The sequence below is a fragment of the Equus asinus genome, chromosome 29 (assembly GCF_041296235.1).
Source record: "Equus asinus isolate D_3611 breed Donkey chromosome 29, EquAss-T2T_v2, whole genome shotgun sequence".
In the NCBI taxonomy this organism is placed as follows: domain Eukaryota; kingdom Metazoa; phylum Chordata; class Mammalia; order Perissodactyla; family Equidae; genus Equus; species Equus asinus.
In genome coordinates this window covers 30,121,843-30,143,194 of record NC_091818.1, presented here as the reverse complement: position 1 = coordinate 30,143,194, position 21,352 = coordinate 30,121,843, and the positions used below count along the sequence as shown (strand labels likewise).

Genomic DNA, 21,352 nt, shown 5'->3' with positions numbered 1-21,352 from the left:
TATCAATGAAGCACAGCTGGAGACAGGCCCAGGACTGGGAGTCCCAGATGACCTATGGAAGTTTGGCCAACTCAAAGAAGAAATGAGTCGAACAGAATCCTGGCTTTCATGATGATGATGATAGTATAATAATAATAATTTGGCATTTTCAGTGCTAGGCGCTGCGCTTTACATGGTCTCTCTCATTTAATCCTCACATAAAATAGGTATTAAATCATCCTCCACATTTCAGAGATAAGGACATCAAAGCTTAGAAAGATCCAGTAAACTGATCAAGGTCACAAATCTTATGAATAACAAGCCAGGGATTTAAATTTACATCTGCCTGAAACCTTTGTCTTCATTCCTGGGGGTGTTCATTACACCCTCCTTCCAACCAGTTCCTGACCGCCATAACCAGATTTTGGATCAAATTTCAATTTTGTGAATGAATGTATGTCAATGAAGAGAGGATTTGGTCAACGTAGTTTTCCAGGCTCTGTTGTTCTCTTCAAATGTCATTTGAGAAATAAGAGCATATCATCATAGGAACTGGTTGATGAGAAACCAGTTTGTTTGTTTGGTTCTACTTGAGGACATCTCATCTATGATTTCTGATACCGTCCCAAAGCACTCTACACCTCCAGTATTCTCCTAGATTGGTCTTAATATTTTTACACTCTCTTAAACTCTAAAGTCTAAAGTTCAAATGGGAAGTGCTTTGTAGCCCCAAAGAGAAGAGAAGCCCAGTTTCCAGGAGTTCTAATATAATAGGAAGCTGGATTTCAATAATGTTGTATTGATATGCTAGTTAATATTATGTGTCAACTTGACAGAGCCAAGGGGTGCCCAGATAACCAGTTAAACATTATTTCTGGGTTCATCTGCAAGGGGGTTTCTGGAGGAGATGAACATTTGAATCAGTAGACTGAGTAGAGCAGGTGGCCCTCACCAGTGTGGGTAGGCATCATCCAACCAGAGGGCCTGAATAGAACAAAAAGTTCAAGGAAGGGAGAATTCACTCCTTCTACTTGATAATCTCTGAGCAGGGACATTGGTCTTCTCTTGCCCTTGGACTTGGACAGGAACTTACACCATCAACTCTCTTGGTTCTCAGGCCTACGGACTAGACATCCTGGGACTTCTCAGCCTCCATAATCACGAGTCAAGTCCTTATAATCAATCTATCTATCTATATCTATCTATCTATCTATCTATCTATCTATCTATCTATCATCTATCTATCTATCAAATCTATATATCTCCCATTAGTTCTGTTTCTCTGGAGAACTCTGACTAATACAGCCGGATTGGCGGTCTCAAAGTGTAGTCAATAGGGTCATTTCATTGCACATCTCTAGGGGCACCATTTACGTCATGAACCATGTTAATCAGGTCAAGTCGAGACCTCCACTCTCGTGAATCCAGGGCACTTTACCAGCAGTATGGGACCCCAATGAGGGCCCTTCTAATAAAATAGAAATGCTCTTCAGTTCAAGGAAGGTCGGATCTGGGTTTTTGTAGTGTACCCTTCATAGCAGGAGGCGGCTAGCATTTGAACACAGGTGCTCAGTTCAGCAAGTGAGGCTCCAGCATTGGCTGGAGTTTCTTGCTGCATTTCCTCTTTGCCAGAGGGAGACCGTAAGCAGAACAAGAGATCAGAGCATGGCTCCCCATGTTACCATTTTCTCCATTCAACATCTTATCACCTTGGCTGTGACTTTCTCTTTTTCAGTGGTTGAGCCACTTCCTTTTAAGCTAGTTCTCTTCTCCCCCAGTCTCATGTCTCCTGACCACATTAATTTCCTTTTATCCATACAAGGATCACACAATTGTAATCAACTTTCTCTCCTCAGGCTTGTTCATTCACTTACTCATTTATTCATTCATTAAAATATTTATGAGCACCCATAAGATGCCAAGTGCTATGTGAAAACGAGATATAGCAGTGACAGGAAGACATTGTCCTTCTTCCTATGGACTTTAGAGTCCTGTAGGGGAGACAGAATTCAAGCAAATAATGATACAAATAACTTTTAATTGTTCTTGAAAGAAGTGCAATGAAGGAAACCTACAGGAAGCCATGAAGGTGCCCTTTGGGGTCAGGGAAGGCTTGATAAAGTGATGGATAAATTGAAGAATGATGGAATGGGTCAGAGTTTAGAGGCAATTGGAGGGTCGGAGCGAGTCTGGGAAGAGTGTGTGGGAGAAGGCACAGAGGCAGAGAGGCACAGAGTGAACGAGATGAAGGCCACTGTTCAAGGTGAGGCAGCTCATTTCTTGGCTCTCAGTCTTTATAAACCCCTTGTTGAGATTATCTTTCTATTTCCCTTTCAATTCTCCAAAGTTTAATTAAAAAGGAAATCCCTGGATGGAGTTATTTTTCTGGTTGGCTCCAGTACACTAAAAATGAGTTACTACCCTCTCTCCTTAATCAGAGTTGAGCAATATATTGTGGGATATATCCACCCACAGACAGAATATGGAATATAGCTTTAACACTTTCTTTTACAGTATTTGAGGATGGGCCAAGGTCTCCCACTGGACCAAGTGTGTGGAAGGGCAGGTGCTTGAATTACAGACGTTCATGTTTCACACAAGCTGTAACAGTAAATTGCACATAGCAGGTTCTAAATACATGTTTGCTGAATTGAATTTTTATTTGTTGGATTCAAGGTTTTCTGGAAATTATTTCTGGAAAATATACTAGTAAGGGAACCATTTCTTTAATAAATAGTAAGGATAACTTTCAGGAATTAACTCTTCTGGCATTAACTATTCTGAGATTATTTATCAAAAACTTTTCTACATTCCCTGCCCTCTTCTGAACTAGAAGTTGGAATTTTAGGGCTCCTCTGCCTCAGGGGTTTTGCACAGAGAAGGCAGAACTGTTTGATATCAAAGACTCCTCCTGTCTTTTATAAGAGCCAACTTTCATCCAGGAGATTATGCCAGGGGTTTCTGAGGATGAGAGGAGAGGAGGAAGTATCTTTGAGAGAAGGGAAAGAAGAGAAATGTCACTCACTCAGGCATTGGGTCCAGTGAGGACCAGAGCCTAACCCGCTGCATTGAAGTGGTGCCCTGGGGTGACAAGACTTCAGAGGAGTGCCTAAAACTGAGATAGAGGGGGTTCCAGTCTCGGCAAAGATTCTGAGCCCCACATGCAGAGTGGAGACGCAGAGCCAGTGACGAAAAGAGGACCACAGGGACTAGGATGAGGAGATTCTTAGCAATTACCAGAGTGTACCACTGATCAGAGGGTTTCCCAGGTGTTTGACCTGGGACCTTTGCCCCACTTTAAGATGGAATTTGCCTCCAGCCAGTGCACACAGAGTCTCAGACTCGGACTGAAGCTGACTACAATACAGAAAAGCTGTATTTCGTACACATACGTTTACCACTCTTTCTTGTTGTCAGTAGCTTGATGAGTAATCTTTGACTGATAGATTGAACCACTTGAAAAAGTAATGGTTTTCCTCGATGTTGGATAGTTGACTGGAAAGTAAATTCTAGCTCCTCAATGACTTACATTTTAACATCTTGTGGGAAAAATTGCTGGGTTGATGTGAGGTGTGTTTCCAGTGTGGTGTTTTGCCCACCTTCAGAAGTCAAGAGCACTTCCACGCTTTCGTATCTTCCCTCTATGGGCATCTTCCATTGCTAGTTCCTGTCCTTTCCCTAAAAGCAGAATTCCACTCATTGATAGACACTTTCTGATTTTACCTTTAACAGCGGCTTCCAAAAATGATGCATCCTCTCCTCTTTGTTTTCAACTGGTAATAGTCTATGTCTAATGGAGGTAAGTGGCTATGTTATGGTTCACTGCTAATTGCCACCATTATTCATTCATGGGTGCTTACTACATATCAGATACAATATTTGATGCTAGGGATACAAAATGATTAAGACCCACGCCTCACTAATGCGGGAGATAAGAGATATACATATAAATCACCACACCATGGGACACATAGGATAAAAACAAAATATCACAAAACACAGATGATGGGGATTCTACCACCATGGGGGGATCATAGAAGGCTTCTAAAAGGAAGTGTTATTTGAACTGGGTCTTGGGAAAAAATGCCCTATAATTTGGCAGCTGAGGAGAGGAAGGGCTGTTTCAGCCTGACACAATAGCATAGCATGAACACCAGAACCTGGAGAAGCTCAGCGTAACAGAAGCAAAGGGAAGTGGCCCGCAGAAGGAGCCAACGAGAGAGGGACTGGAGAGTTTTGCTACTAAAAAGAATTAATTAACTAAAAAAGCAAAACTATTGATTTTGTTTTATCCCCTTTTTATAAATGATTATTTTTTCCTATCGTGCAAAATTATGCATTTATTATAGAAAATTAGGAAAATATAGAAAATAGGAGGAAAAACCACTTATAATTCCTACCACCAGTGGGCAACTATTAATATTTTATTTATAGTCAATATTTGTGCCATGAATATATTTGACATAGTTATAATCTATATAACATTATACATAAACCTTTAATTAATCTTTCCTATTATATAATACTCTAATAATTGCACAAATATTGGAAAGATCTCTTTTCGTATTGAGACTGAAATCCACTGAATAACTTATTTTGTTAATGCTTATGAATGCCATTAGCTTAATCAATATAAATAATGTTGAACCATTCTTTCTTGGCAACATTTGAGTTCAAAATATTTTTAAAAATTGTCAGTAACTTAAAGGATATTCAAAAGATAGACATTTTAGAATGTTGCATAATTTTGATATATCCATCAACTGAAGCCAAAGTCTTAATCTTAGGAGCAGAATAAAATGTTTTTTTTGGGGTTTTTTTGTTTTTTGAGGAAGATTACCCCTGAGCTAACTACTGCCAGTCCTCCTCTTTTTGCTGAGGAAGCCTGGCCCTGAGCTAACATCGTGCCCATCTTCCTCTACTTTATATGTGGGACGCCTACCACAGCATGGCATGCCAAGCAGTGCCATGTCCGCACCCGGGATCAGAACCGGCGAACCCCAGGCTGCCGAGAAGCAGAACATGCGAACTTAACCGCTGTGCCACCGGACCAGCCCCCAGAATAAAATGTTAAATAAGGATTCTGCTATTTACCTAAAAATACTCTAGAAACTGCAATGTTTTTGGTTTGTGGAGTAAAAAATAAGTTTGATGGTAATGTACTTTAAGTAATATCCTTTAATCTCAAATTATAAAGGATTAGTTCTTAATTTTAGAATCAAGCAAATAAGAAGTTAAATTAAAAAGGAAAAAATTCCCAGTGTTTTAGACTGGTACTCAAGATTCTGAAGAAATAGTGAATATTGAATATACCCTTTGATTGGTAATATTAATGGCTAATTCCAAGAGGGCTTTGAAACAGGTAGTGAAAGAGTGGTTAGGAGATGAAGAAAGATGTTGTAAGAAATTCCATCTCCTTTACTTCCCCAGAAAAGAGTATGGATGAAAAATACAGCCTTTTGGAATATTAATTGTTATATTTACACACACAATCTCCCACTCTTCTCTCTTTGACTCCATGGCCCCTCTGATCCCCACCTCCTGGAATTCACACTCTTGTGCTCTCTCTTTCCCTTGAGTGTGGGTGGGACCTGTGATTCACTCCTAACCAGCAGAATATGGGATGCCACTCTGTGCTTAGATTACATAAGATCGCCAACAACCTAGTGAGCTTGAAAGGGATCCTTCCCCAGTCGAGTCTTTGAAAGAAACCCCAGCCCTGCCTGGCCAACACCTGGATTGCAGGATTGCGGCCTGAAGACAGCCTGGAGCAGAGGGCTCACGTGAGCCACGCCTGGACTCCCGGCCCACAGAAATTGTGAGATACTAAATGTGTCTCATTTATAGCTTAAGTTTGTGTTGATTTGCTATGTAGAAAGAGATAACAAATCCACCTATTTACACAGGGATTCACCCAGAGAGACTAACGAAAGTAGCCATGAAATGAAGTGGTCCCAGTCTTCTTAATGCCAACTCTCCATTTCCACTAGCTTTTTCCCTGTCTGAAAATGTCAGTTCCAGAAACAGAACAAGATGACAAGACATATCATTGTTGTCTCAAGGGTGCATTTGGTGCAAATCAACAAGAAACTTGACAAAAAGGATCTCACAGAGATAGAGGCTCATTGATTTCATGCAACCAAAACTCTAAGGATAGGCAGCCAGGGCTCCTATGGTGACTTAGATGACAGCTTTAGGGCCCAGGCTCCTTTTGTCTTCTTGCTTCTTTGACTTGAGCGGGGAGGCCCTTGTCCTCTTGCTCCTTATCTCACCGGGGCCGCATATGGTGTCACTTCTGTACTCCAGGCGGGAGGCCCTCTCTGATGCCTCCAGCAGACTTCTACTCATGTCACCTCAGAACTGTCACGTGCCTCCCTTGTGAGTCTGGAAAAGTGAGGGATTTTAGTTGCACACTTTGCCGCCTTAAGAAATGAAAGAAGGAGGAGTGGATATCAGGTAGACATCTAGCAAAGTCTGCCACTCAGAGCTTTATCCCACAGAAGGAACCGTGGAAAGACAGGAGAAACTAAGGGAGGAAATAACAAAAAGAGTGGAAATTAATGGCATAGAGAGCAAGCTATAATGAGGGACATCAAAGCTGAACTGAAAGGTGCATTTTTGAAATGACTAATAAAATAGATCTTTTCTAGCAAGACTGACAATATAATGAGTCAAAACAATGAGCTTCACAATCATGCATACCTACAATATATTCCAAATTATGTTAAAAGAATAAAGACAGAGAAACTAAAAGATAACAGATATGAATATCTGTTACCTCTGGTGGGGAGGCCACCTTCTTTTTTGTATACTCAGGTATTTTCTACAGTTTTTCATTAGTGATCATACATGGCTCTTATAAGGAGAAAAAAATATTGTTTGAAAGTTGAACGTAAAATGAGTGTTCTTTTAAAACATCATTTTTATTATCAGCTCCCAAATAAAAAACAACCTAGAGGGCTAAATTCAAACCATTACATTTTCTAATTTGGGAATACAGTGATGTTGGCAGTGTCACAGAATCATAGGAGTGTAAGACCAGTCTCCGCCCTGTAAGGGCTGCCTTTTCAGTCGAATACTCTGCTTTTCCTCTGAGAAAACAGTGCAGAGAAGGAGTAACATTTGTTTCCAAGGCCTGCTGGGCCGTCCTGTTAAGTGTACAGAAAAAGAGAGCCTGCGGCTTAATTTGTTTTAAAGTTCTACCTTTTCCTTAATTTTTTTTTTTCTCTGAGAATTTTTGGGCTGGAGGACCTGTGGGGAGAATGCAAAAATCGAAACGTAGCAGATTATTTCCTTTCTGGTGGGCTGCCGTCTGATTCTTTTGTGCATCCCCCACACGGCATTGTGAAAAGAAGCTTGGACTTACAAGGCATGGCATGGCATTGCCATAGACAGTTGCTTGGTAGTAATAAGCACCAAGTTTGATGTGACAGGCCTGAATTTCTGGTGGCATCCACTAGCTGAGTGACCCTAGGTATTTCTGAAATGTACAATGAGAAGTTCATTAGGTCCAATTGATATTACAGGAGAAAATACATGTGAAGTGGCTTAGCACAGTGCCAAGGCATCAGACACTCAAAAAGTGTTAATAAACGTAATTATTCTTTAGAGAGATTCGTGTCATTGAAAACAGAGAAGACAGTGTAAAGGGGCACCTGGGGAGGAGCTAGGCCCAGAGGTAGCTCAGAGTTGTGGGACCTGCTATTACTACCAGTGATGACCCCGCAGGGGTAGGCTGGAGTCTGAGGAAGAGGAGAATGCAGCCCTGCCACCAGCTCAAAGCCTTCTTTCCTCAGGACATTTGCTGGAAAACTGTTGTAATAAATACATAAATCTGTGATGATTACGGAAGTGAATGAGGATCCTTAGCATTGTGTAATGCCCAACCTGCAAAACCGTACACAGTATCCCCGAGCTATACCTGGAAGATGGCCCCACTCTTGTTTCAGTATCTTCATAAGTCGCTGTCATCTTGTATTTTATATTTCCTGGTGGGTCCCTTTAAAATCCTTCTAGGTCAAGGAAGGGTACACATGTACACTCATTACATTGACATGAAGAAGTTTGAAATCAGGCCACATCAAAAGGCAAAGAATCGGAATGAAGGAAAGACTAATTGGTCAGTCCCCCGTCTTCCCTCCCACCTCTGGTCCATTCCCTCTTCCCGTGACAGCACAAACAAGTGTCTATATGTCAGGAGATACTGCATCAGATAAGACTGGTCCCCAATGGGGGCTGAATGCCTTGGAACTATCCAACAGGAGTAAATTAGCCCCTTCTGCACACCGTTGGTTAGTGAACATATGAAACTCATTACCCTTAGACGTTGGTTTGGATTGCAACTATATCCGTGTTTAAGAAAGGTTGATTTCAGGCTTGCTGGGGAATCGGGCAGTTGGGCATGGAGAGTTTAAGCCTCAACCGAGAGTCAAGTGAAGAAGATGACACCGCCGCGTTCAGCCAAGTGTCTTCTTCCCTTATTAATCTCCCCTTGCTTTCTCGTGATCCACCTGCCAGCCCTCCCCTGCTTTGGCTGTGTTGAGCCTCCATCCAGGGCTTCTCCCTGCCCCTCCTTCTCCCTGCAGCACCACGGGACAGAAATAGGAACCTGCTTGGTGGCTGTATTGTAAGTATGACTGTGAGAGTGGAGCAAGCCTTGGCAACAAATGGAGCAGGCTCAGGCGTGTGACAATAGGAAGAATTCCCTTAGTTGGGAGCTTCGTGGCGCGTGGCGAGGGTGATGGAGGTGTTGGGAGCAGCTGAGACAAGAGATTGGTGTTGGAAATTCCTGCAGGAGACAACTCGCTGGGGCCCTATTAGGAGCGAATCCCTAGCCCCAGGGAAGCTGCGACTAGGAAATATGGAACTTCCAGGTTGGACATCAGCATAGGGGTATCAAGACAAAGGTCCCAAAGTCCCAGGAGGGGCACTGTCTTGGGAGCACGGATCCAGCTCTGCAGCAACGGGGCAGGTTATACAATGGGACTTGGGCAGGAAGGGGAAATCTCAGGGTTTGCTCATTGGAGCTGGGCCAAAAAATAAGGGCTTAGTTCCAGAAACAAGGCAAAGCCAAGGTACTTAAAGGTAGCAGGTGACAGTAGGACTGGATAATTTGCTCAATAGGATTTGGACTATTTTTCCTTGGTAACCTCCTAACAGGTCCCTGAGACTGAGATAGGCTGAGCCTGAAGATGATGCTCCTGTGGTCCCCATGTGGCGATGGCAACAGGTGATGAGCGGAGCCTGCAGGGAGCTTCGTCCAGTACCCCTCTGGTCCTGAGGCCTTTCCCTCCGCTTCTCTGCCTCCACTGGATCCACAGCAGGGAGGTCCTGACTCCTTGCTCCTCCGTTGGACTGAAGGTCCTGGACTCTAACAACAGTTAATCTCCTGCTAGAGCTCAAGAGAAACAGGCCAAGTCCCTTGCTTTGGCAGTTTAGATAAATCCAAATGATCTGTGATGAGCAATTCAAGAGAGGCCAGGCGTTTTCTAGAAGCATTGGCCTTCCATATTTCTATCAGTGTTACCAGGATTCTCTTAGGACTGTCTCACCCTGTTGGTCCCAATTTTCATATCCAATCAGTGGTTGAGGAGACTAATTACCCCAACTCCTTTCTCATGTCCTCTGCCTCTTCACCTACTGCCTATAGGATTGAACTCCAGTCTCTATGCCTTGCCGACGTTCTTCAGATTCGTGGTGTGTTTCTACATCCTATGTCCTATTCATATGTACTCTGTCCATCTTGAAACCTTGGGTTTTAACTTCTCTTACCTCCTTTAAAATTTACCACTTTGTTCTTTCAGTCATTTATTCAGTAATAATTTATTGAGAGCCCGTTTCCCACAGCCTGAGGGTCTTGTGTAATCACTCCTACCACAGACTCTGGGATCATAATATAGACAGCAAATTAAAGTTCTCCACTCGCATCCGCTTACTTCCCAGGTAAGAACTTTATTCCTCCAACAAATACTTTTCTTCTTGTCTGAAAACATCTATTTACGAATTTACAAATGCCTTCAATCTTTTAAGCCTCTGCACCTTGTAAAATTAATACGGTTTTAAAGACCCTATCTTTTCAGCAAATCCTTGGTTTGAGTGTGGATAAAACCGTTAGCACAGAATCAACCGGAAAGAAAAAATTCTTGATCTCGCACTAAAGCCTTTCCATTCTGCAAGGTGAAATCCTTTGACCTAGATCTGTCCCTTAAAAGGCAAGGGGCTGTAAGGAATTCTCCCGCTTTTCTAGAATTTTAAGAAATTTGGTAAATATTGATAGAAAAAGTCGGGTTCATTAGCCACATTTATTTGATTTTCCTGAAAATCTGCCAGACAGAAAGTTCTCACTTTTATCCACCTTCATTGTTACCTTCAGAACAGCTCTCTCCATAGCAACTGAAAACTTCTCTGGGCCGAAATAATCCTCTCCAGCTTTCAGCACACAGTCAAGGAATTTTAAAATCTGAGGACTTTGTAACCACGAAATTCTCTCCGAGATTTAAAAGGCCGCAGAGCTCCAGATAAATAATCATTTATCTTTCTTCTGAAGGTAAGCACTGGGTTTAGAAATGTTTGTATCATCCTCTGTCATGTTTTAAATGCTAACATAAGAATCTTAAACTCTTTTTTTTTTTTAACTGTAAAAGTAATCCCAGTATCTTTGTTACTATCCCACAGTCATTATGTGTTCATCTCTGGGCCAAGATGTGACAAGAGATGCTGTTAACATTTTGCATTCCTTAAGCAATTGGTTGAAGAGATTAATTTTTTTCCAGAAAGCTGATTTGCTCTATAGTCAACCCTCACCCCTTTAATGGCCACTGAGTGAGTGGACTTATCATGCTTGTGCAGTCTCGAGACTGTGTTGTTCTTCTAAGATGGTTCATACTTCTAATAAACTAGAAAGCAAAAACTGACCAGCATTTCCTGGACGTTACTATTTTCTTCTAGCATTCTTCCTCGTCTAAAACCTTCTAACTCCACATGATGTTGGTAATTTATTAACATTGATTTTCTCCTCACTTTTATTTACTTACTTCAGTGAGGAGGACCACAAATCACCGGGAGCTCTACTTTATGATGGGATAAAATGACGGCGTTTCCTCATGGCCTGGGTCCTATGACTTGTTCCACCTGCAGGGAAAACAGAGCAACTTGTTCTTCCTGATTTTTGACTCAGTGTTTAATTCAGAAAGAGGCAGTGTACCACACTTCTTGGCCGTTCTACACTTTGAAAGTCTGCAACCATGATAGTTTCCTGCCGTTTGGGTTATAAAAGACCTACAGAACCCCTGTTGTTCAGAAACAGCTTGTCATTGTAAATCAGCTTAGCCACCCAATTAATGAATCCTTTCAAACTTGTTGCAGGCACAATAATTAAAGCCTTTATTTTTCCCCTTTACCACAGGCATTCCTCCGGTTACGAGTTTACACCGTGAACACCTGCCCACCCGTCTCCGTCAAAGACAGACTCGAGGTAAAGGAGGAGTGGAAATGTGCTTCTGGACCAAGCTTTCAGGATTCTGGCTGCCATTGTTCCTTCTCCTCAGCCTTGTTCCCTCTACTGAGACAGAAAAACCCTCAGCCCAGGACAGCAGCAGCACCTGGAGTCCTGGCCGACTGACAGAAGTACTACGAGTTCCCTCTGCGGGTGACCCCCCACCCCTGAACCACTCAAGAAGCCTCATCAGAACGTTCTTGGAGAAAACTGGTTGCCCCCGGAGAACCAACGGAATGCAAGGAGATTGCAATCTGGTTAGTGCATAGAATGGGGTCGGGTACTGGGGCGCGTTGGAAAGAGAGCAATGGATTCTGTAGCCATCTGCTTCCATAAAGCAAATTCAAATGCAGATCTTCCAATAGCCAAGTGGGCAGTGCACTGTGGCGTAATAACTCCCATATTTGGGATACAAGTTATTCAGCATTTTGCATATAGATTTTAGAGACAGGGAGAATTTTTTTACTAAAATGGTAATGTTGATGGAAGCCTTTCTACAACCCTTCTGCAGGTTTAGAGGTATTTATTTGTGAGTGTGAACTGTTCTCTCTTCTTTCTGATCTACTAATCCTTTCAAGGAACTTGCAGTAAACTTGCACATCATTGGTTAAATAGATGCTATTTGTTTTCTGTAGCATAATAATAGTGATCTGATATTTGTCTAATGTTGAATGTTTAAGTACTTTCTCCTGGATGTTGATTGGTGTTTTCTAATATTTTGCATGGTGGGTAGTTAACGAACAAACTGGATAATCATCTTCTTGAAAATGAGGAATCTGAGCTGGGGAAGGGAAATGCGACAGATGGAGCTACAGTGAGACCCATGGCTCCTGAGGCCCAGTTCCCGGCCTCTTGCTAGTCTTTGAAGTGACTCTCAAACTTGGGCTGCATCTCAGCATCATTTGGGTGGGTTTCACAAAATGCCCACTTTGGGGCTTCCTCCTCCAGAGACTGAAATTTAACTTGCCTGAGATGGGATTTTTAAAAATCTCTGCAGACCACTTTAGCTTAAAATTAGCGTTTAGTGGAAAATCAGAAGATCTCTGTCAGAGTGAGTGGGTGATTGACAGGAGCAGCGCAAAAGGCAAGACTTAAAATGACTGCAAACAAATCCTTCTTCGCTGTCTGTTTCCTGACCAATGCGATTTTTCAGAATGAACTCACAAATAAATAAATAAATGAAGACAGAAATAAATAAATCAGAGAAACGAAATAACTTCCCCCAAAAATAAATTTTGGCAGACCTTCTCGATCCTGCTTAGTTCTAGGGGAAACATTTCCTGGCCAAGGGTTTTGGTTTTTTTTCATGACAGAAGGGTCTTGCTAACAGAAAGGATTTTTCTCTGCTCTGTGCAAACAATAAATAATTCAATAATAGTAAAATTCCCAAGGGTTCTCGGAGAAAACATGTGTTATAATAGGCAACTCATCTGTGATGACATTAATTTATATATATAGCAACAGAAGACTTCCCACTGGAAATAACTAGGAGTCCTATCTTATTAGCGTCCTCTGAGAATTTGCTTCAGGGAAATGTTCTCCTCTAATGACATGGAGTGCCTTATTAAGGCTGGTTGAATATTAGTTTAGCTAGGGGGAATGTAAACACGAAAAACTGTTCTCTGTTTTTTTGTGGGGGAGGGCTTGTTTTGCACTTTTTGTTTTCTGTAATGTTATCAAGAGTTTGCCCAATTTAGCTTCCATTTGAATTCGTTCCTTTCCTAGGAAGGGAAACACTGTCTTTAACAGCTTTGCTCTCCTGCTGCAGCCATTTCTCTTTCTCTGTGAAAAAGACTGAGGTAGAAAAAAGGCAAATCTCAGCTTCACCTGCTCAGAGGGTTACAATTCACCTGACTCATCCGCAAGTGAGAAGCCAATGACATCTCTTCGTGTCATTCATAAAAAGCCAGGGAGAAACAGTGCCCTATTGATTTCACAAACCACAGGGCTTCAGCTGGTTGTTGAATCTTTTTTGTCTTTTTAGGGACTTTGTCCACTGAGAGGCACAGTTCATATTTAAATTCTGTGGTAAAAAGAGGGCAAAGTGGGGAGTTCATATTCCCAAATGTCTCAAAAAAGAAGGAAGTGTGTATCCTGAATTTGTGGGGAGGACAAAGTTCCCAATTTAGGTCTAGGTAAAAACTGATTTTTTAAAAAATCAATCTGAAGTATTTGAGAGCAGTATGCATTTAAAAGTAAATCCATTCAAGCTGCAGCCTTTGAAAATGGATAGATTGACTGATCGTGGCTTTTTAATGAATTCAGTGAGAGATTAAGTAACTCTAAAAGAATAAATTCCACTTCAGTAATGGTGAAAATCACGACTCCACGTGGGTTCCAGGTGTGCTGAAGGGAAGAGAACCTAGTGTCTGGAGTTAGCCAGCAACGGGCCGGAATCCTTGTTCTGGCACCTTCTATCTGTTAGGGCGTGCTGAGCCTCAGCTTCCTCAGACATAAGATGGAGGTGATGACTTCCTCCTTAGGGAGCCATCCCTGAGGCCCCATGGCCATATGTGAGCAGACCTGGGCACTCAAGCTCTCTCGGTCCCCTTACATTCTCTGTACCTCATGGAAATGTCCAATCCTTCGTTTTCCAGGGACACTGGAGCCAGTGCTGCTGAGAAATGAGATATTCCTCCCCCTCTACCCATCCCCCAAACCCCCTCAACTGTCCCGGGGCCTTGGGGTTTTTAACCAAAGTCTCTAGGCCATTCTCAGACACATTCAAGGAAGAGAACCACTGCTTTAGTTTCCTGCATTTAATTCACCCCCCAACTCCCCACCCTTGCCATTTGTCATAACTCTCATGGGATAAAGTATGAAAAGCATCAAGCTTTATCTTAACTTGTTTAGCTGACAAGTTTATCTTAACTCTTCTTAGTTGAAACTTTTCCTTTTTGTCCATCAGAAATGCCTGTACTAAATCTAGCACAGAGCCACAAAAAACTAGTGCCTGTCATCAGCCAACATCCTTCCAGATCTTTGTTTGGGAAGAAAAGGAAGAAATACAACTTCTCTCTTGTATTTTACGATCAATTGTTAACACTCCCTCCCACCAAAAAAAAAAAAGACCTTATAAAAATCTAAGAACTTAAAAGAGAGCAATGGGTTCACCCATAAGCCCAAATCAAATTCTGAACATCTTTTGGTCTAAAACCCCTAAAGTTTATCTTGCAGATCTGACATCTGCCTTATTGATGTAGAAGAAAGGTTTCCTATGGCTGTTTGTCGCTGAGGCTCTCAGCTCAGTGACACCTGGCATGTGCATGTGACACGGCAGCAACACATGCCATGTCACCTGGGACACATAAGCAACAAGAAAAGCTGAATTAAGCAGCTGAGGGAGGCAACCTGATTTGGCTACAGGGTGCCAGGAAAATTACTCCCAAATATCTGGGTAGTCCATTTAGCTTAGTAAGGGGGCTTCTTGCATTTTAACCAGTCTTTTCTCAAAGTTCATTTCCTTATGAAGTCTTGAAAATTAATTTCTAGAATCCCTGATTTTTTTCCCTTAAACCTTATGCCTCCACCTGACAAGATTCAAAGAGAAATCAATGGATTATTCCTGAATGAGTCCATTCTTCTCAACAAAGAGTCACTTCACGGGAATAAGAGCCTTAGAAAGATCTGAAAACCTATGAGGTGCCAGTATTTGCAGAATTGTGTTAAACATCCTTTCCCAAACACAACTGAGCCACTCCTGAAACCTTAACAACCAAAACAAATCTAGTGATGATGAACTGAAAATTCCAGCCCCCCCACCAACTCCCATAGTGCTTTTGGTCATGTCCATGCCCGGAGGAGAATTCAAATTTTCTTCTGTTAGCTCTGCTGAGGCTTCCTACAGCTTTCTTCCTCAAGCCATCACCTTTTGTATTAAAGTAACTTGTCTAAGATTCAAATATCATAAAAGAACACATAGTTTTCAGCCCATTGTCTTTTTTTTTCTGTTTTGAGGAAGATTGGCCCTGAGCTAACAACATCTGTGCCCATCTTCTTCTACTGTGTATGTGGGATGCCACCACAGTGTGGATTGATAAGCAGTGTGTGTCCGCACCCAGGATCTGAACTGGTGAACCTTGGGCCAAGGAAGCAGAGCATGTGAACCTAACAGCTACACCACCAGGCCGGCCCCTCAGCCCATTCTCATTTGATCCGTGGGTAAGCTTCATTTCAGCAGGCTTCAAAAAGTTAAAGCAAGGAATAGACAACATCTCTTCACTCAAGATGACCAAAATCTCTACTCAGACAAAATGAGATGCTTCCACAACTATTTAAAACTTTTCAAAGTCAGGACCAATCTGCCTTCCAAGTTGCATGCTTTTTACAAATCTATTCTGGAATGAACATCTGCGTGATGGCAGATCTTACCCTGTTCTCTGCTGCCCCGTGCCACACCACTCTTATTCCAACCCTAGAAAGAGAAGCATCAAAAGCACTGAGGAGGAACCATGAAAGGACAGGGGTCTCAGGCACCTCAGACGGGTGAAGGGTGCCACAGTCTTGGCTGTGTGCTGTCAACCAAGCCCTGGCCGTAAAATTGTGGTCTGGTGACCTTATGGAGGGCCTACTCCTTGTGTTCCTGACACGCTTCTTCCTATCTACTTGGCCTCATCAAACAACCTGAATGGCACTTGAAAATCTATCAACAGAAACTCATTCAACCCTCTGGCTGTACCGTGTTCTCACTGATTGATATAAAGCCTTACTAATCCCCTTGCCTCCTTATTGGTCAAATTTCTTCCTGGCAAACAGGAGGGAGAGAAAATTACTGAATGAGAGGCTGCATATCAAGTACATAGGTGAGTCCACAGGTTATCTTCTCCATGGCACAAAACAAAAGAATAAGAATAAAGTCTACCATTGGCCAAGCAGCAATTAAGACTAGGCAACCTCTGTTAGCTGTGTGGCTTTAGGTACATTGCTCACCCTCTCTTAATCTTGGTTTTCATATATACTATGAGTATACCTTCCTCATAGAAGGAAAACATAATTCCTACATAATTCTGCACAGTATCCTTGCACACTGTGTATAAATGTATCTATTAATTCATTATGCATTAAATAATTTGGTAATTGGTATTCTAAATGCTTTATATCATGCAGAAATATTTGGTGGATTATTATATAAGCTGGGGACATTTTGTTTTTCCATTTAAAATAATGCGGTAAGGTTCCTACCATTGAAAGATTTGTTATCTGACACTTTTCCAGAACCAATGAGATTTGTGCACTGAGGAATGCCTGAACATATCAAGTGCTTAACACTGTCTTGAACATATGGCTTCCAGTACATGGTAGCTAATACTACCAAGAGTTTGGCTTCAGGAGGTTATTTAGTACAAAGAATGGCTTTATTACACTTTTGTTTCAACTGATCACCTCTTTGGGTCTTGGTGTCAGCCCTGCCAGCAGGTACCAACCCATGGACTTTTCCGATGGGCTAATTAGGGAAGAGAACCTGCGAACCTTCAGAGCATGGCTGCTTCGGCTTTGGCAGTAGAGTTTAATATCTGTATTAAGAGTTGGTCTTGGGGCCAGCACTATGGCCGAGTGGTTAAGTTCACCTGCTACGCTTCGGTGGCCTGGGGTTCACTGGTTAGGATCCTGGGTGCTGACCCACACTCTGCTCATCAAGCCATGCTGTGGTGGCATCCCACATAGAAGATCTAGAATGACCTACAACAAGGATATACAACTATGTGCTGGGGCTTTGGGGAGAAAAGGGGGAAAGAAAAAGAGTTGGGCTTGTTGGGAAGCCTGTCCCTCTGTTTGCTGAGCTCTTGTCTCCTTGTAGTTGAGTCAGATCAGGATTGGAGGCTGTGTGGCTTGTGATTAATGCTTTGCTTTACAGATGGATGATGTGTTTCTTCCTGACTCAGATGGTATACACCAGCTGTTCCCCAGAGACACACACAGCAGACATGGGATTAGAAACCCTAAAACTTCCATCTCAGAGAATAGATTAAAAGTTATTGTTGTAAATTATCCCACAGTGGGACAAATTCCTCTGGGGCTCAGGACAGGCATCCCTCGATGCCTTCACTCTGAGGCTGCTGCCGTGTAATGCGCTGCTTCTGGGACCCTAGGAGAATTCTCGGGAGCTCCCTACTGTCTCTGAAGAAAGGCAGCCCCCACCTAGCTGGGAGAACTTCCTTTCGCCAACCCCTGTATCCCTCTCTTTTTCACTGTCCCACCACATTACCCCACACACCTTCATCTGCCATGTCAGCCTCCCAGATCAGATGAGTCAGGTGTCCATCTGTGGGTGTAACAAATAAAGCCCCATGGAAACATTTTTAGCAATTCTCCTAGGTACGATAAAAGAGAGACCGATGGCATTCATTCATTCAATCTTCACGCCACGTGAGTGCCAGGCATGGTGCTAGATGCTGAGGATAGAACTGTGCACAGATGAAACCCAGCCTTAACGGACTGCTTGTTCTCAAGGGGAGAAAGAGAATAAACAAGTAGACAAAGTAATTTAAGAATACTAGTGCTGGGGGCTGGACCCATGGCAGAGTGGTTAAGTTCACATGCTCCTCTTTGGCAGCCTGGCGTTTGCCAGTTTGGATCCTGGGCACAGAGCTACACACTGCTCATCAAGCCGTGCTGTGGTGGTGTCCCACATAAAAGAACTAGAAAGACTTACAACTAGGACATACAACTCTGTACTGGGGATTTGAGGAGGAAAAAAACCCAGAAATATTGGCAATAGGTGTTAGCTCAGGGCCAATCTTCCTTACCAAAAAGCATACTTAAAAAAAAGAATACTAGTGCTATGAAGAAAATAAAAAGTGGTGTGCACTAGAGCTGGCACTAGCCACATATAGCTATTGGGCACTCGATATATGACTTTTCTGAATTGAGATATGCTGGTAAGTATAAACTACACACCAGATTTTGAAGACTTAGCACAACAAAATGTAAAATAGCTCGTTAGTAATTCTTAAAAATTATGATCACGTGTTGCAACTATTGTACCTTGCATATATAAATTTCAATAAGATTTATTATTAAAATTAATTTCATCTGTTTGTTTTAAAAATGTGGCTACTAGGAAATTTAAAATGACGTGTGTAGCTCATGTTTGTGGTTTGCGTTATATTTCTATTGAATGGTGCTCTGCTGGAGGACATGGGGCGGGGGTGAGGGCTTCCTACCTTGGACAGAGTGGTCAAGCAGGCGTCCCTGAGCAGGTGGCACTTTAAGCTGAGATCTGAGAAATGAGAGGAAGAAGAAGGCCTGAAAGATGGTGGGATAGAGCTTGGTGAAACTGCCAGAAAACCGCAGGGGCAGAAGTTTCGGGAGAGAGGTGGAGAGAGGCGAAGATAAGGTAGAACCAGACCATGGAGAAAATTGTAGGGCGCTTGGATTCCATTCAAAACACGATGGGGCATCTCTTTAAAAGCCAAAGTGTCAGCTGATTTTACTGAAGACAGCAGATGAGTAACTAGTCACACTATAGTTAGAAATAGAGGGCCCACTCTTAGGAACAATGGCCTCCTTGGGTAGGCACCATTGTTTAAATAAAAGTGCAGCCACGACCATCTTATTTGAATTTGGCTATTGGTCTTGCCCACTCTCCCCTCCTATTCATACAATAATAAGCAGTGGGGACCCTCGTTGAGAGTATTCTAGAACTATTTGCTAAGCTTTGTTTCTGATTTTTTAATTTTTCTTTTTGTTTTTGCACAGTGCTTTGAACCAGATGCCCTTTTACTAATAGCTGGAGGAGATTTCGAAGATCAGCTCAGGGAGGACGTGGTCCAGAGAGTTTCTCTTCTTCTCCTCTACTACATTATTCATCAGGAAGAGATCTGTTCTTCAAAGCTCAACATGAGTAATAAAGAGTACACATTTTACCTGCACAGCCTGCTCAGCCTCAGGCAGGATGAAGACTCCTACTTCCTTTCACAGAACGAGACAGAGGATATCCTGGCCTTCACCAGGCAGTACTTTGACACTTCTAGAAGCAAGGTAAAAAGGACAAAATTGCTAACCGGCTCTGTTACTAAGATCCAGTCTCAGAACCTTATTTTTTGTCACTTATTTATTCCCAAGACATTCAGGACTTCAAACAGAGGTAAATACTTGTGGTTTTTAGTTATAGGATGTTGAGTGACGTAATTTAAAATTCTGAGTCTAAAAGAGGGAATGTAATGACTCATTATTGTAAGAGGAGTTTTAGCCAGAAGTTGGGTGGGTGAATGGGCGGGCAAGCCAGGTGACAGGGCAGCTCTCTTCTCCTGAGTCCCCTCCCCCTGAGCATGAAAGGAGGTGACTCAAAGCTTTCCATGGGTCTCCAAGGACCGACCCCCGGTGGTGAGGGCTGTGTGCCTTGCCTCCTGGGGGGTGGGGGGGAGGAGAATGCAGAACCAGTTTGAGAAAGATGAATTTATCATTATTTCACTGAAGAAGAGGCTTGCAGAATGCATTATTCATGACAGTCAGCACAAGACAATCTCTCTTTTGAAGTTTTTAATTTGTGTTGCATATGTCTGGGTGTCCTTTGAAATGGTTTTCTTCTCCCACAGCTCCCACTGCTAGGAAACAGGCACCTGGTCTCCTGTCGCCTTCCTTACTCTTCCAGCAAAAGCTGGCCTTTCAATTACCTTTTTGCTTTCTGCTTTGCAGGGGGAAGTTTGAGCGGACAAACTCTGAACATAAGAAAGATTTTTAAGCGATATTTTCTTAAAGATTTCGTTGAGAAGCCCCCAGCACATTTTGAAGAGTGTAGTGAAATGTGTTTTTTTCTCTTGAATTATTCATCGACAGGCGTCTTAGTCTTACTGGGCTGGTTCAACAAAGATGCCATAACCTCGATGGCTTATAAACAACAGAAGTTTCTTTTTCACAGTTCTGGAGGCTGGGAGGCTGGCAGATTTGGTGTCTGGTGAGGGCCTGCTTCCTGGTTCATAAATGGCTGTCTTCTTGCTGTGTCCTCACATGGTGGAAGGGACAAGGGAGCTCTTTGGTGTCCCTTTTATAAAGGCACCAGTGCCATTCATGAGGCTCCACCCTCATGACCTAGTCATCTCCTGAGGGCCCACCTCCACATGCCATCACTTTAGGGATTAGGATGTCAACATAGGAATTTTGGGGCCACACAAACATTCAGTCTATAGTGACATGTATAGATGAATTTGATTCTTGGCCCCACTTCTGGCTTCTAGGAGCCCAAAGGTATCTACATAGTCATGCTGTGGCATAATGACCAGCAAACATATCCTCCAATTTGTAGTAAATGTGTTTAATTTCTTTTATTATTGGCAGAACAAATGGAAAAACTGTCTACTAAGGACTTTGCGGGCATCACTTCAGTAACTAATCTCGTGAATCTCAAAATTTGGCCATATTTTTGTTTCTATCTCCAATTGAGAAAATAGGGTTCCTTTATAGAATTTTGTTTTCTGCTTAAATAAGGAAGAGTGCCTACATAGAATTTCTTCAGTGCAATATCTCTATAACACAAGATTGGTTCAAATTAGTCACTAGGATTTTAGTCATATTATCTGTTACTGCCTTTTGATGCAGACTAAATGGAAATGGAAATGGAAATCCAGCACTTAAAAGCAGATGATGTGTGTGTATATTCAATGCAGATTTCCGGTTATCCAACACAACCTACAAATACCTGTGCTTCCAAGTGTATGTGAGATTCAACATTCCTGGAGCAGAATAAAATCATTCAATATTATGTATAGACCTGCATTATCCATCTATTCAGTCAAGAAGGATTGAGCTCCTGTTCAGTCAGAACCCTTCGCTAGGTCTTAGACCGGTTATCTCCTGGAGGATACCACTGTCTCTAGCTCCTAGGAAGGGTCTTTTGGCCCATTCACCTGGGCTAGAATTCCAACCACTGTTTCTGTTCCT

General features: G+C 42.4%; 1 protein-coding gene across 3 annotated transcripts in view; it reads left to right on the top strand.

The window, feature by feature from the left end:
* The first annotated feature begins 10,142 nt into the window (after positions 1 to 10,142).
* The window catches only part of SLC39A12 (solute carrier family 39 member 12), a 77,112-nt gene continuing 65,902 nt past the window's right edge, over positions 10,143 to 21,352 (top strand). Inside the window, exons 1-3 of one of the 3 annotated variants that reach the window (XM_014846031.3) lie at positions 10,143 to 10,525; positions 11,384 to 11,730; positions 19,172 to 19,453. In XM_014846031.3, the coding sequence (XP_014701517.2) occupies positions 11,470 to 11,730; positions 19,172 to 19,453 (543 nt within the window). In that variant the 5' untranslated portion in view covers positions 10,143 to 10,525; positions 11,384 to 11,469. Of the gene's footprint in view, positions 10,526 to 11,156; positions 11,294 to 11,383; positions 11,731 to 19,171; positions 19,454 to 21,352 lie in introns of those variants that run through there. The other 2 variants (XM_070501009.1, XM_070501008.1) reach the window with 2 other exon arrangements.